This window comes from Meles meles, chromosome 18, assembly GCF_922984935.1.
Source record: "Meles meles chromosome 18, mMelMel3.1 paternal haplotype, whole genome shotgun sequence".
NCBI classification, from domain to species: domain Eukaryota; kingdom Metazoa; phylum Chordata; class Mammalia; order Carnivora; family Mustelidae; genus Meles; species Meles meles.
In genome coordinates, this window is record NC_060083.1 from 59,992,907 (window position 1) to 60,007,203 (window position 14,297).

Below are 14,297 nucleotides of genomic sequence, written 5' to 3' on the forward strand. Positions count from 1 at the left end.
CGGTGACCTTGTAGCAAGAGAGGCCAGAGGTACACTGGAGAGTTCGAGGGGGCAGCAAAAGGGCAGGACAGACAGGCTCTTCCAAGTGGAGGGAACAGATAAGTGGGGACAGATGTGGAAAGAACTGGAAGGTTCTGGAAATGCACGAGCTCCAGCAGGCGCCAACACTGGGGATGCTGGGGAGTGAGGCTGGGGGCTGGGGCCCCTGCGGAAACCCTCTGACCATGGGCATCAGGCAAGGAATGCCATTTAGAGCGGAGCTTTAGCTGTTTTTCACGTGTCTCTAAGACGTACACGTGCGCTGACTTGCCCCTCACGTGCAGGCTGCTGCAAATGGTTTAATCCTTTCTTGACAGCCAAGGGTCAGTTCTCGCTCTCTCCATGGTGCGCGAGCCTGGCCTTTGGGGACAGCAGAGGTGTGTGGAGCTGGGTGCCCTTGCTAAGTGGCCCCTTCTCCTGTCACCGTTTGATGTGGTGCTTTTTCTCCTCGTCGGGAGGCTGTCAGCTGTCACGTTTAATTGCCGTCAGTATATCTGCCTCCAGCAGCGTCCTGCACATCTAATTTGTGGCTCTTTGAAGGCTCTGGGTCAGAAAGCCAGATAAGCACCTTTTGTTAGGATGTGTCTAAATGAAGCCAACAAAGCAGGGTCCCGAGGAAGTTGCTCAGAAGTAAAGAATCTGGTCTTTATTTAACCTGTCAAATGAATGCGCCTCTCCGGGATGCTTAGGGTCCTTCTTTGTCTTACTCCGCAGGTTCTAGGGCCTCTTAGAGGCAGATGCCATTTCTGGACCCATAAGTAATGGCTTGATTGGATTCCGAAGGTTGGGGAGGTGGGCAGGTTCTTTGGAGCCCAGGGGAGGGCACTGAGGACCAGAGGACTGAGGTCACATGGCTCTCTGGGGGACCCGACTCTGGAGGGAAGGAGGTAGGGTCAGTGGGGCGGGGGGATGCTCCAGGCTGTGGAAGCAGCTTATGTGACAGCGGAGAGCAGAGGTGGGCACAGAGCTTGGCGTTGGCTCACTTGCAAGGGGAGCATCGAGCTATGAGGCTGGCAAGAGGGACACGGAGGACCTGGGGGCAGAGGGTAGGGGTCTTCTAGCACCGGTTCCTCAATTTATGCCAAATACCATAATTCAAGAATCACTGTAGGTTCTTGAGCCGGGGAACGTCATGGAGGAAAATGGGTTTTTTTTTTTTTTGTTTTTAAGATTTTATTTATCAATTTGAGAGGCGGTGGGGGGCGGGGAGGAGCAGAGCGAGAGGGACAAGCAGACTCCATGCTGAGCGTGGAACCCATTGCGGGGCTCAGTCTCATGACCCTGAGATCACAACCCGAGCTGAAATCAAGAGTCGGATGCTCAACCGACTGAGCCACCCAGGTGCCCTGAGAGACAGGTTTTTGAGGCACATTATTCTGGGAGATTACAGATGGCCAAAGGGGCAGTGGTAGAGGCGGGGGAAGCAGGAGGGGGTAAGAGACTTCTGCAGCAATCTACACTGAGAAAATGAGCACTTACATGGAGCAGGGCCCACTGGATGTGGAGTTCCAAACCTGGCAAACTCCTACTCACCCTCCAAAACCCCAATCCAAAGATCTCCTTTATGTCCTGCCACTTTCACGGATTCCCTCATTTGCTGTTGCTCCTTCGCCTCTATTTTTATACCTTTTAAATCCAATTCTATTAAAGTGTATGTTGAAGTATGTTAGAGCTATTTGCTTATACATTAATTCCACCCTGATAGATTATGAACCACTCAAAAAGGGGCACTGATTAATTTACCCTTATTTCCCTGGAGCCTATCAGGGTCCTCAGAAAATTTTAATTGATTGAATCAAGTAAAGAAACAGAACAAAAAAGGAAGAGAGAGGCTTGCCAGCTTTAACGATACACAAGTCCAGGAAGGAAGTCATGAGCAGACCTGCTTCCCGGCTACCCAGCGTGGGCTCTCCTGCGGCCGAGAGAGAAGCATGGGAGCGGAGCCACAGAGGGAGGGCACAGACCCCGTGCAGGGCATTTTCTCATCCAGGGAAAGGCAGGAGAGCCCTCCAGGCAGAGGGAACAGCAGGGGCAAAAACTTGGAGGTGGGGAAGGAAGGATGTGCCCACCCACTCATGAGCTGGTACGCCAGGCTCTCCCGGGTGCTGGGGACACAGAAGTGAGCAAATCAGAGGCCCTGCCCTCCTGGGGCTTATGTTCCGACACCAGTGAACGATCAATTAGATATGTGATCTCATGTCTAGCCGGTGAATGGCAGGTGAGGGACAGAGGGTGACAGGGCCAGGGTGGACCTCTTGGCAGGACCCTGAAAGCAAGCGTGTCCACAGAGGGAGTGCACCCAGCAGGGTCTCAGGAGGGAGGAAGAGAGGCTGTCAGAGGGGGCGGTGGGGGCAGATCCTTAGCTTCTGGGGACCACGGCAGGGTGTGGTGCAGAAGGACCTGGTCTGACCTAAATCTGAAAGGCTTGCTCAGGAGAAAAGGCAAGGCCAAGAGAATGGCAGAAATGGGGGCAGGCAGCAGATCACGGGGGCCAGGACAGAGAGGGTGATCCCCGGGCGGGGACATCATGAGGGAAGAAAGTCCCACCTGGGTAACACAGGCTCTGCTGGCGGGTGTGGGCACTGAGAGGACAGGGGAGGGGCCAAAGCCTTGGGCCTGAGCCAGCCTCGGTGGGAGGATTCTGATGGAGGCAGGGTCCTGACTGCCTGTCGGCCTACAAGCAAGGAGGCCAGATGACCTCCAGGCTTTCCCTTGGCTTGAGGCTTTGTGACAGTCTCTGGGAGCAGGAGATGCCCGGGCTGGGGACACTGATGTGATGTGAGTTTCCCCCTCCTTCACCAGACCCCATACCTCCCAGCCCCCTGTCCCCATCACTGTCAAATGGGGCCCCCTCTGACGGGGCCGGTCCAGGTAGACCCGGGGCGTGGCCTTGGCTGTGCGGCAGCCCCCTTCCTGACCCCGTGGTCTGACTGTAGCTCACACCCCGGACAACTCCTTCATGGGTTTCGTGTCCGAGGAGCTCAACGAGACGGAGAAGCAGCTCATCAAAGGCGGCAAGGCCAGCAACATGGCCGTGGTGTACGGCAAGGAAGCGAGTATCTGGAAGGTAAGCACAGGCCCCCCGGGAGCCCCCACCTCCAAGACCTGGCTCTGGTGGCACCCCCGGCTCCGGATGCCAAAATGTGCCCACTGATGGGTCAGAAAAGAGAGGTCCCTAATTGCCACTGAAGAGACCCAGCCAGGGGGCTGCAAACCTGCCCCCCCCCACCTCTCTGCAACAAGCCCAGATGTCCTTTAGCAAGGACTGTGACCTAACGTGCCAGCCTCCCTAGGGCTGCATCAATAAACACTGCGAGCCTGGCAAGGGGGCTTAGGCTAGACTTGGGGCCTCTGAGGGCTGGGAGGCGGTGCAGGAGGCAGAACCCCACCTTCAGGGCGGGCTCCCTGGAGAAGCCGTGCCCATGTGGGAGGTTGTGTGCTCACTGCTCACTGACCTGTTCTCTCTCCTCTTTCCTCTGTGCCCTCCCGGGAACGAGGCAGCTCCAGGTAAGGTTTCTGCCAGCCATGTGCTCCTCCTGCTCCCCTCTGCTCTGGGTAGGCTGTCCCCTGACCCCGCGGGCTGCAGGGGGAGGGATGAGAGGTCACTCTCTGGTGATGCGAAAGGAGCAGGCTGCCGCGGGGGCCACACTGGGAAGGTGTGGCACGGACTGTGTCTGCTTTTAGTAGAAGGCTAAGGCACTGCCCCGAGAGAGTGAGAGGTTACAAAGTCTGGGAAGAGAAAGGCTTTAGCTCAGGCGTCTCTGTGATAGCCAGGAGCAACACTGTTCTGCAAGAGACCTGAAAGAAAGTCCTTCTCAAAAAAGACATCTTTGCTCTGGTCTTGGCAACTGGAGGAAGTCAGAGGTGGCCAGATGAAAAGGATGAGGGGAGCCTCCTGGGACCGAGCAGCCCAGAGTTCATCGGACCAGGTGGCAGAGAAACAGGAGGCAGGATGGTAGGGGTCCTCATGGGAACAGCAGTGGGGATGAGGGCGAGCGTTTGGGTGAATTTTATGCCAAAGGAGGCCTGTCTTGTTCTGGGTCCCCAGAAGGCAGGCCTTGAGGCTCAGGCCTGGGTGCTGTTTTGTAAGAGCATGTGGCCCAGGGGGCAGGAGTGGGGGATGGGAGAGAGGCAGACCCACCCTTGCTGCCGGAGGAAACAGGCCAGACATCAGAAGGGCTGTCTGGGGGGCACATGTGGGACTCCTCAGTTGGCGGGTCGCAGCCTGCGGATAAATCATGAGATGAGCTCAGAGCTCTGGGGTTTTATTCCTAGCCTTGCTGAGGTACAGTTGATGGGGAAAACGGTGTATTCTTAGGGTATGCAGCACCGTGGCTAGAGACACATATATATCGTGAAATGAGTATCGTGATCAGGCTGTCTAACACACCATCGCCTCACGCAGTCACCCATGCATGTGCTGAGAACCCTGAAGACCTATTATTCTTTCAGCAAGTTTCAAGTATACAGTACGGTATCGCTGACCACAATCACCATGCCATTCATGGTATCCCTGAACTTAATCTTCATACAACTGAAGGTTTGTTCCTTTGACCAACCTCTCCCCATTTCCACACTCTGAGCCGCTGGCGACCACCGTTCTGCTGTCTCTACAAGTTCCACTCTTTCAGATCCCACCTAGAAGTAACATCATGCCATAGTTGTCTTTTTCTAACTTAGGGAGTCTCAGTAAGCCTTTTAAAAGGAAGTAAAATATCAGAGGGAACATCAGAAGACCTCACATGTATTAAGAGTAAATACTGTTTTAAGATTCTATTTTTCTTAAATAATCTCTACACCCAATGTGGGGCTTGAACTCACAACCCCGAGATCAAGAGTTGAGTGCTCCACTGACTGAGCCCACCGGATGCCCCAAGAGTAAATATTGTTTTGCGAAACTTGAAGTTTACATATATGCATGCACGCACACACACTTTACATGCATACGTACACACATACACGTGCACACACGCATACCTACCTGCACGGATACTCGTGTGTATGGGTAAGAAAGGTTGCTGAACAGTATATCTAACATGAGCCCATTTGTGCATGTGTTTTAAGGAAAATGCAAATATGCTTCGAACGCATTAAAGTTCTGAGAAGGTACACAAGGGGATAAGGAAGCTGATGTTGATGGGGTGTGGAGCCATTCTCTCCATACTTCACTTTCCTGGTTTGATTTTTCTTCTGTGAGCCTGTTTAGTTTTATGCGATGTAGTCCTTTTACATTTAGTGTGATTTCTGATATATTTGGCTTAGAAGCTACCATTTCCATTTCACTAGCTGATCTCTATAACTTTTTCTTGCCTCATTCCATGTTCTTTTCCCTCTCAGGCATTCTTTTATACTGATCTGCATTTTGAAATTCACCCCCCTTTTTAGCGGACTCATTATATTCTCTCCTAGTCTTGTGGTTGCTTCTATAAAGATGACAACATGCATCCTTGACTTAACAAGTCTCATGTAAATAATACCTTTCCCTGTTATTGGATAATAAAAGAACCTTAAAATGCTTTAAATACATTCCCCCAGCTTGTGTACTCTCATTTTATTTTGATTTCCTGAGAACGCCCTTACTTCATCCTTATTCTTAGTGGATATGTTCGCTGTGTATGGAATTCTAGCTTGGTGATTACTTTCTTTCAGCGTTATGAAAATACTCTATTGTCTTTTGGCTTCTGTGAGCCTTGTTGTTCCTTTAAAGGTAATTTGTCTTCTTTCTCTGTTTGCTTTTAGGACCTCTGTGTGTTTGGTTTTCAGTAGACTTATGGTGGTGTGCCTCCGTGTGGTTTTCTCTGGATTTACCCTACGTGGCATTTGTAGATCTTTTTGAACCTGTGGTCTGATCTGTCATGAGTCTTAGAAAATTTTCAGTTAGTCTCTAAATATTGCTTCTGCTCTAGTCTCTCTCCTGTGCTTCTGGGACTCTGTTTCTGCATACGTTAGACTTCAACACTTCCCATTGTCTCTTACATTCTTTTCTGTGATTTCCACCCTTCCTCTATGCTTCATTCTGGATGTTTTCTTTCGTTCTTTCACTAAATGAATTCTGTCCTCAGCGGGGTCCAATCTGCTGGGAAATCTGTCCGTTCAGTTCTTCATTTCAGCCACTGGATTTCTCACTTCCAGCTCTTCCATTTGGTTTCAAGCCTTATCTTCGATTTCCTTGCCTACATTCAGCAGATTTATCTTGAAATCTGTATCTGATAACTCCAGTTTCTAGGTCATCTAGGGATTTGTTTTTATTGTCTGTCTCTTGGGTTTCTTTGTTGTTTTTTTTTTTTCAGGATTTATTTATTTATTTGAGACAGAGGGAGAGACAGAGAGTATAAACTGGGTGAAGAGCAGAGGGAGAGAAAGAGAGAGAATCCACAAGCGTAGAGCCTGATGCAGGGCTTGATCTCCTGACACAAGATCACTACCTGAGCAGAAACCAAGCGTCGGCTGTTCAGCCAGTGGAGCCACCCAGGTGCCCCTTTGTCTCTTGGGTTTTAATTACATTGTCATTTATTAATGACAATTATTAATAATTAATTAATAATTAATGTCATTAAATTGTCATTTAATTACATTGTCAGGTACATTGTACCTGATTTGTCTAAAAATCAAGGTGTTTACATTTTTTCTTTAAAAATCTATTTTTAGGGGCGCCTGGATGGCTCAGTGGGTTAAAGCCTCTGTCTTTGGCTCAGGTCATGGTCCCAGGGTCCTGGGATCGAGACCCACGTTGGGTTTTCTGCTCGGCAGGGAGCCTGCTTCCTCCTCTCTCTCTGCCTGCCTTGCTGCCTACTTGTGATCTCTGTCTGTCAAATTAAAAAAAAAATCTTAAAAAAATCTGTTTTTAATAGGCTTTCCTGAGGTATAACTGACATGCAGTGTACCACACTTGATTCAAATAGATGACTTAGAAGTTCCGACCTACACGTACACCTGGGAAACCATCGCCCCAGTCAGGACGGTGCGTCCACTGCTCCCAGGTTCCCTCTTCCCACCTCTCCCCTCCTCCCTGCCAGGCAGCCCACAATCTTCTTTCTGTTAACACAGTCTCCATTTTCTACAATTTTGTATAAATGGACTCATATGGTACGTACTCCTGGATTTTCTCAGAGTATAATTATTTCCAGATTCACCCGTGTCGTCGCGCGGATCATTTGCTGATTCCTTTCTGCGGCTGAATAGTTATCCCGTCGCACGGACTTCCATCGTATCCCACCGCGCCTTTTTTATCTGTTCTCCTGTTAGTGGACGTTGGGGTTGTTTCCAGTGTTTGGCCGCTACAAATAAAGCTGTTATGAACATTCATGTACAAGTGTTTGTACAGACATATGCTCTCATTTCTCCCGGGTAAACACCTAGGCGTGGAATGGCTGGAGCATATGGTAGAACTAGGCTTAACATCCTAGGAAAAGTGGTCACAACATTTTACGATTCTGCCAGCAATGTGTGAGAATTCCAGTTGGTTACAGAGTCATCAATACTTGGTCCGTCTTTCCAGTTTGAGCCATCCTACAGATGTGCGGTGGCATCTTAGGGTTTCAACTTGTAGTTCCCTCTGACGAATGATGGCGAAGGTATTTTTGTGTTTTTATTTGTCTTCCTTATATCTTTTTTGGGGTAAAGTGTCTTTTCAGAATGTTTGCCCATTTAAAGAATGGGGGTTGTTTGTTTTCTTATTATTGAGTTGTTAGAGTTTTGTACGTATTCTGAATATCAGTCTTTTATCAAATATATGCTTGGCAAATATATTCTTTCTGTGGCTTGTCTTTCTCTCTCTCTCTTTTTAAAGATTTTATTCATTTATTTGACACAGAGAGAGAGAGATCACAAGTAGGCAGAGCGGCAGGCAGAGAGAGGGGGGAAGCGGGCTCCCCACCGAGCAGGGAGCCCGAAGCGGGGCTCGATCCTGGGACCCTGGGATCATGACCTTAGCTGAAGGCAGCCACTTAACTGACTGAGCCACCCAGGCGCCCCTTGTCTTTTTTTTTTTTTTTAAAGATTTATTTATTTGACAGAGAGAGATCACGAGTAAGCAGAGAGGCAGGCAGAGAGAGAGGAGGAAGCAGGCTCCCTGCTGAGCAGAGAGCCTGATGTGGGGCTCGATCCCAGGACCCTGAGATCATGACCTGAGCTGAAGGCAGAGGCTTAACCCACTGAGCCACCCAGGTGCCCCCCCCTTGTCTTTTTCTTAATAGCATCGTTCAAAGAGCAAAGTTCTTCATTTTAATGAAGTCCACTGTCTTAAGGATTATGCTTCTGGTGTTGCATCTAAGAAATCTTTGTGTAACCCAAGCTCACTAAGGATTTTTCCCCTGTGCTTTCTTCTGTAATTTTTGTGGTTTTACATTTCACATTTAAGTCTATGGTCCATTTTGAATTAACTTTTATGTATGATATGGTAGAGATCGAAGTTCTAATTCTTTTCCCTTTTTTGCACGTGGATACGCAATGTTCCGTGACCATCGGTTGAAAAAACTACCCTTTCTCCACTGAAATGTCTTTGCACCTTTGTCAAAAATCAATTGACCATGCGCGTGTGGGTCTATTTCTGGACTCTGTTCTTTTGCTTCGATCTCTCTGTCTGTCTTGATGCCAGTAGCACACCCGGCTTGATTCCTGTAGTTTTAAAATAAGTCTTGAAATCAGGTAATATAAATCTGCCTGCTTTCTTCTTTTTCAAAGTTGTTTCTTCTAAGCCTGCTGGGGTTTTGATTGGGATTTCATTGTTTTTTTGTTGTGTTTCGGAGTTCTGGAAAATGAATATAAGAAAGTGTAAAACAGTTTGGGGACGATGCCTTCTTCCTCTGGAGAGGATTTCACTTCCACTCTTAGCCTGTGTTTGGGGCTGCCGCAATCTTGAATCACAGAATCAGTGATAGGGATTAAGACTATTTAAAACTTGGGGCGCCTGGGTGGCTCAGTGGGTTAAAGCCTCTGCCTTCGGCTCAGGTCATGATCTCAGGGTCCTGGGATCGAGTCCCGCATCAGGCTCTCTGCTCAGCAGGGAGCCTGCTTCCTCCTCTCTGTCTGCCTGCCTCTCTACTTGTGATCTCTGTCTGTCAAATAAATAAATTAAAAAAAAAAAGACTATTTAAAACTGATTTAAAAGCCTATTAAAAAGCCCCTGGGACGACTGGATGGCTCTGTCAAGCCTCTGTCTCTTAGTTTCGGCTCAGGTCCTGTTCTCAGGGTCCTGGGATCCAGCCTCGTGTCAGGCTCTGCACTCCCTGCAGAGTCTGATTGAGAGTCTCTCTCTCCCTCTGCCCCTCCTGCTTGTGCTGCCGCTCACTCTCCAAAATAAACAGATAAACAAAAGACACCCCCCCCTCCAAATACACACAGATTCAGCCTCTGTCCGGGCTTCTCTAGGTCTGGCCCACCCCTTTTTCTTCCAGCATGTTTCCTCAGAGTTCCAACCCACAGTGTGTGGTTTCCATCAGGGTCCCCCCCACCCGGGCAGACCCTGAACCCTCACTTGTCCTCCCGCTCTACAGGGTGACCAGAAGCTCAGTCTCCTTGATGCTGACTCAGGAATCAGCGGGTGCCTCCCAGCGGGGAAGCGCTGACCCCAGCTCCGGCCTCCACAATCTCCTTCCGTTCTTCTCCCAGATCTCGGCCTTGTACTTCTTCCTGCTTTGGTAGATTTTCACTACCTTCACAGAAATTTTCTGTTTCCCCATCTCTCCTGGTTGTTCTCAGAGGCAGGACCATCTGCAGTACCCAGTACACCCTTTTTTTTCCCCCCACTTTTTAAAAAATTTATTTTCAGCGTAACAGTACTCATTGTTTTTGCACCACACCCAGTGCTCCATGCAGTACGTGCCCTCCCTATTACCCTCCACCTGGTTCCCTAACCTCCCACCCCCCGCCCCTTCAAAACCCTCTGGTTGTTTTTCAGAGTCCATAGTCTCTCATGGTTCATCTCCCCTTCCGGTTTCCCTCAACTCCCTTCTCCTCTCCATCTCCCCATGTCCTCCGTGGTTCTTTGTTATGCTCCACAAATAAGTGAAACCATATGATACTTGACTCTCTCTGCTTGACTTATTTCGCTCAGAATAATCTCTTCCAGTCCACCCTTGCCCAAAGAGGAAGGCCTCCTTATGAACAACGTGTACAGTTGGAATTTCAGAACGTGAATTGGTCCTTACTTTCATGTCCATTGATAACATTCTTCAAAAGCTGCGGTTTACAGACTGAACCTTGGCCGAAGCTCCTTGTTATCTGACCTCATGGCTAGCCAGCAGAATGGGGAGAACCTGGCTGCTTTTTTCCTGACCTGTTGGTCTGCCCGGGACTAGCCTTGAGAAAACCGCTCCCTGCCCCAGCCTCCTCTGTGATCTTGATCCTTTCTTGTCCCTGTATCCCTTCCTCTCTCCTGTGAGTCTCAAGAGGCCCCCAAAAGTAGAACCCAGTGACAGACCCCATGCTTACCCCTAGTGAGGTCCTACACTGCCCACAGCTCCTGGCTCAGGGCTCTGGCCACGGGTCCCACGGGTGCCCTGGGCGGAGCTGTTATCTCTTCGTCTACGCTCTGCCTCCCATTGTCCCCTTCCCCTGAGGCTGGGCCTGTTGCCAGCCCCCTTGGGCTGGGCTGAAAGCAGAGTCTGGATGTGGGACTAGAGTCTGGAGGGGCTGAGCCTTTTCTACTTCGGAGGGTTTTCGCTCACGGGTGTCCTTAGAGACAAGGGCTCCGTCTTGTCCCGGCTGTGCTCCTGGCAGTAAGCTCAGCGCCGGCACCTGGCAAGTGGTTAATAAAAATGTGCTACATGGATGGGGGAGGGGGAGAGAAGGGATGAGTGGATGGAGGGAAGGAGGGGATGAATGGACAGGTGGGGGGATGGGCAGATGGACACGCGCATGGAGGGACGGAGGGAGGTGATCTCAGCCCCACAGCTCCTCGGGTGGCCTTGGAGATCACCAGCGCTTCAGGGGGGCTGAACAGCTACATTGGGAGGCATTTGAATATGGGTCCCCCTAGGGTTTCTTTGCAAAGAAGACAGTTCCGTGGCTAAAAATTGTCTAGTCCGACCTCTGCAACTCACAGATGAAAAAAATGAGAACCAGAGAGGGGAGGGGCCTTGCCCAGGGTCACGCAGCTGGCTGAAGGCCGACCTAAGAACCGCCCCACGTTTTCCGACTTCCAGACCGGGGTGTTTCTGCACACAGCTCTGCCTCCCACGGTTGGGGCGAGGCTCCCACTGCTCCCCCTCCTCTCGCAGGGGAAGGAGAAGTTCCTGGGCATCCTGAACAAGTACATGGAGATCCACGGCACCGTGTACTATGAGAGCCAGCGGCCCCCCGAAGTCCCGGCCTTCGTGAAGAACCACGGCCTCTTGCCACAGCCCGAGTTCCAGCAGCTGCTGCGCAAGGCCAAAGTGAGCCCCGCGCCCTCACCGTCCTCACCCCAGCCTGGCCCCGGACGCCGAGGAGGTCGCCCTACGTGCCCCACTCCCCGCCATGCCTGCCACTGAGGCTCGTGGCCCCTTCCCCGTGCAGACCTGCCCCAGCATGTTCTCCCACCCTGAGCTGCTCACTCAGGAGGGACCTGGGCAGGGCCAGCAGAGCCGAGGCTCAGCAGTGGGGAAGAGAAAGCGGGCTGCCCGGCGGACTCCGGGGCCGGGCCCAGCTTTCGGAACCGCGGAAGGGCTGGCAGGGCCGGCTGAGGGCATGTCCCGCCTGGAGTTCCACGGGGCTGCTAGTTCTGCTGCTGGAAGCCCTCCGCTGCGTTCCTGGAGCTGCAGCTCCGGGCGCGGGGGCCGTGACTCTGCTGCAGGGCCCCGTGGGGTCAGCTGAGCCTGGAGGGGCCTCCGGCCAGTGTTCAGGTCCGCTCCTGATGGAGCCGGAGCCCTTTCTTCCGGCTTCCTGGGTGTGTGCATATGTGTGTTGGGGCAGGGGGAGAGGCTTTGTGCAGTGAGCGGTCTGAACAACCTGACACAGCAGGCCGGCATTCGGAGTCGTTTCCTGACTGCTTTCCGGGCGCCAGCCCTGCGAGCACTTCTGGCACGAGTTCGGTGCTGAATAACCGCTTTTAGGATGAGTAAAGTCCTCTGAGTTCAGCGGTAGGTGTGAGTCTGAAGCCTTCTGGGCTTGAGACCTTCACTCTTCTCCCTCCCCCTCCAGAATCACAGCCGGCTAGAGCAGGCAGGGGCTCCTGATATTACCTAATCAGACCTCCTCATTTCACAAATGGGGAAACTGAGGCCCGAGAGGGGAGGAGCCTGCCATGGCACCCTGCCGGTCTGAGCAGTCTTTCCTGCCCTGGCCGCCTCCCGTGAATGTCCCAGCCCTGGCTTCCCGGGGCTCTGGCGCCCAGCCTTCCCTGACCGCCGCGGCCATTCTCCTTCCTCAGCCTTCCCTGACCGCGGCCATTCTCCTTCCTCAGCCTTCCCTGACCGCGGCCATTCTCCTTCCTCAGCCTTCCCTGACCGCGTCATTCTCCTTCCTCAGCCTTCCCTGACCGCGGCCATTCTCCTTCCTCAGCCTTCCCTGACCGCGTCATTCTCCTTCCTCAGCTCTTCATAGGCTTCGGCTTCCCTTACGAGGGTCCCGCGCCCCTGGAGGCCATCGCCAACGGCTGCGTCTTCCTCCAGTCCCGCTTCAGCCCACCCCACAGCTCCCTCAACCACGAGTTCTTCCGAGGCAAGCCCACCTCCAGAGAGGTGAGTTGGGGGGGGGTCTGAGATGAGGACCCCGCAGCCCATGGAAGGGGGAGACAGTAGGGGGGAAGGGATGGGTGGGACAAGGTGGGTGGGGGCGCCTCCCCTGAGCGCGGGCCGGCCTGGCAGGCGCAGGGAGAAGCCGCTGCTCTCTCTGCCCCGCCAGGTGTTCTCCCAGCACCCCTATGCGGAGAACTTCATTGGCAAACCCCACGTGTGGACCGTCGACTACAATAACTCAGAGGAGTTTGAAGCAGCCATCAAGGCCATCATGAGAACGCAGGTGAGGCTCAGATCTAGTCAGGACTGCCATAAGCCGCTGCTGGGGATCTTAGCTATAATTAGAAAAAGAGGTTCCTGTTGGTGAATTCAGACTCTCAGGCCTGGGTTGGCATAATTGACAGGGGTTCCCACTTACCAGCTTGCGTTTGGGGGTGGGGGGGAGGGAGAGGCAGGGAAATGCCTTTGTGCCATGAGCGACCTGCACAACCTTACATGGCAGCCCTGGATCCAGAATCACTTATTAAGCACCTTCAGAGGCTAAGCCCCGTGAGCACTCGTAGCACAAGTTAGATGCTGAGTAAATGTTTCCAGAATTAGTGCGTGGAGGTTCTTGGGACTCTGCTGCTGGTGTGGGCCTGTGGCCTTTTGGCTGCGTATCTCAGACCACGTTTGTGCCTACAGGTCATCTGGCGATCTTGTTAAAATGAAGGTTCAGAATTCAGCAGGTCTGGGGTGGGGCTGAAATCCCGTGTTGCTCTGTAGCTCTGGGGTGGTGCCAGGCCTAGGGCCACACTCTGAGTAGCAAGGGGGAAGAACTTTCTGGGTTTCCTTCGGCAGGTACGTGAGCGTTGGCCTGTGCAGGGGCTGGTGTGTGGGTGGGGAGAGGGTGAGGAGGGGCTTGTGCAGCTTGTCTCCTCGGCAGGCCCATCCGTGCCGTCTTTTTTTTTTTTTTTTTTTTTTATTTGACAGAGAGAAATTACAACTAGGCAGAGAGGCAGGCAGAAAGAGAGGAGGAAGCAGGCTCCCTGCGGAGCAGAGAGCCCGATGCGGGGCTCGATCCCAGGACTCTGGGATCATGACCTGAGCCGAAGGCAGAGGCTTTAACCCACTGAGCCACCCAGGCGCCCCTCATCCGTGCCTTCTGATGGCCCCTCATGCTCTTCTGGCTCCTTCATTTGGGAAAGGGGACAGACCATGCAGACGGCGCTTTGCTTGCCACGATCCCTCTGGACCCGCCTCTTGCTGTAGCTTGGACATGAGGCTGAACAAAGATAACCAGCCCTGCGGGTGTCCCCTTCCTTGCCCAAACCCATGTTCATGGGGTGTGTCTTCCCGGGGAGGGAGGTATGCATCGCTCAGGGTGTAGTTCTGGGTCTGGGGCAGACCCAGAGAGCCTTGGTCTCGGCTGGGCTGCCACAAGTGAGTGACCTGATAGGCTCCTTCTGCAAGGGAGAGCCACGCCCTGGGAGGCCACAGCTGGCCAGCGTCTCTGCTGCCCCAGGGAACCCGGGGGGGCACTGTCAGGCTCAAGGGCAGAGACTAACAGGAATAGACACCCCCCAGCGGGACTTACGGGCTTCGCTTTGAGCCCAGAGCCCC

General features: G+C 52.5%; 1 protein-coding gene across 3 annotated transcripts in view; it reads left to right on the top strand.

Annotated features, from left to right (window-relative positions):
- MGAT5B (alpha-1,6-mannosylglycoprotein 6-beta-N-acetylglucosaminyltransferase B) overlaps positions 1 to 14,297 on the top strand; it is a 67,222-nt gene that overhangs the window by 45,535 nt on the left and 7,390 nt on the right. For all 3 annotated transcript variants that reach the window (XM_045985386.1, XM_045985384.1, XM_045985385.1), the window contains 5 exons: positions 2,976 to 3,106; positions 3,541 to 3,546; positions 11,259 to 11,414; positions 12,552 to 12,698; positions 12,862 to 12,978. In XM_045985386.1, coding sequence (XP_045841342.1) covers positions 2,976 to 3,106; positions 3,541 to 3,546; positions 11,259 to 11,414; positions 12,552 to 12,698; positions 12,862 to 12,978 — 557 coding nt within the window. The remainder of the gene's footprint in view (positions 1 to 2,975; positions 3,107 to 3,540; positions 3,547 to 11,258; positions 11,415 to 12,551; positions 12,699 to 12,861; positions 12,979 to 14,297) is intronic.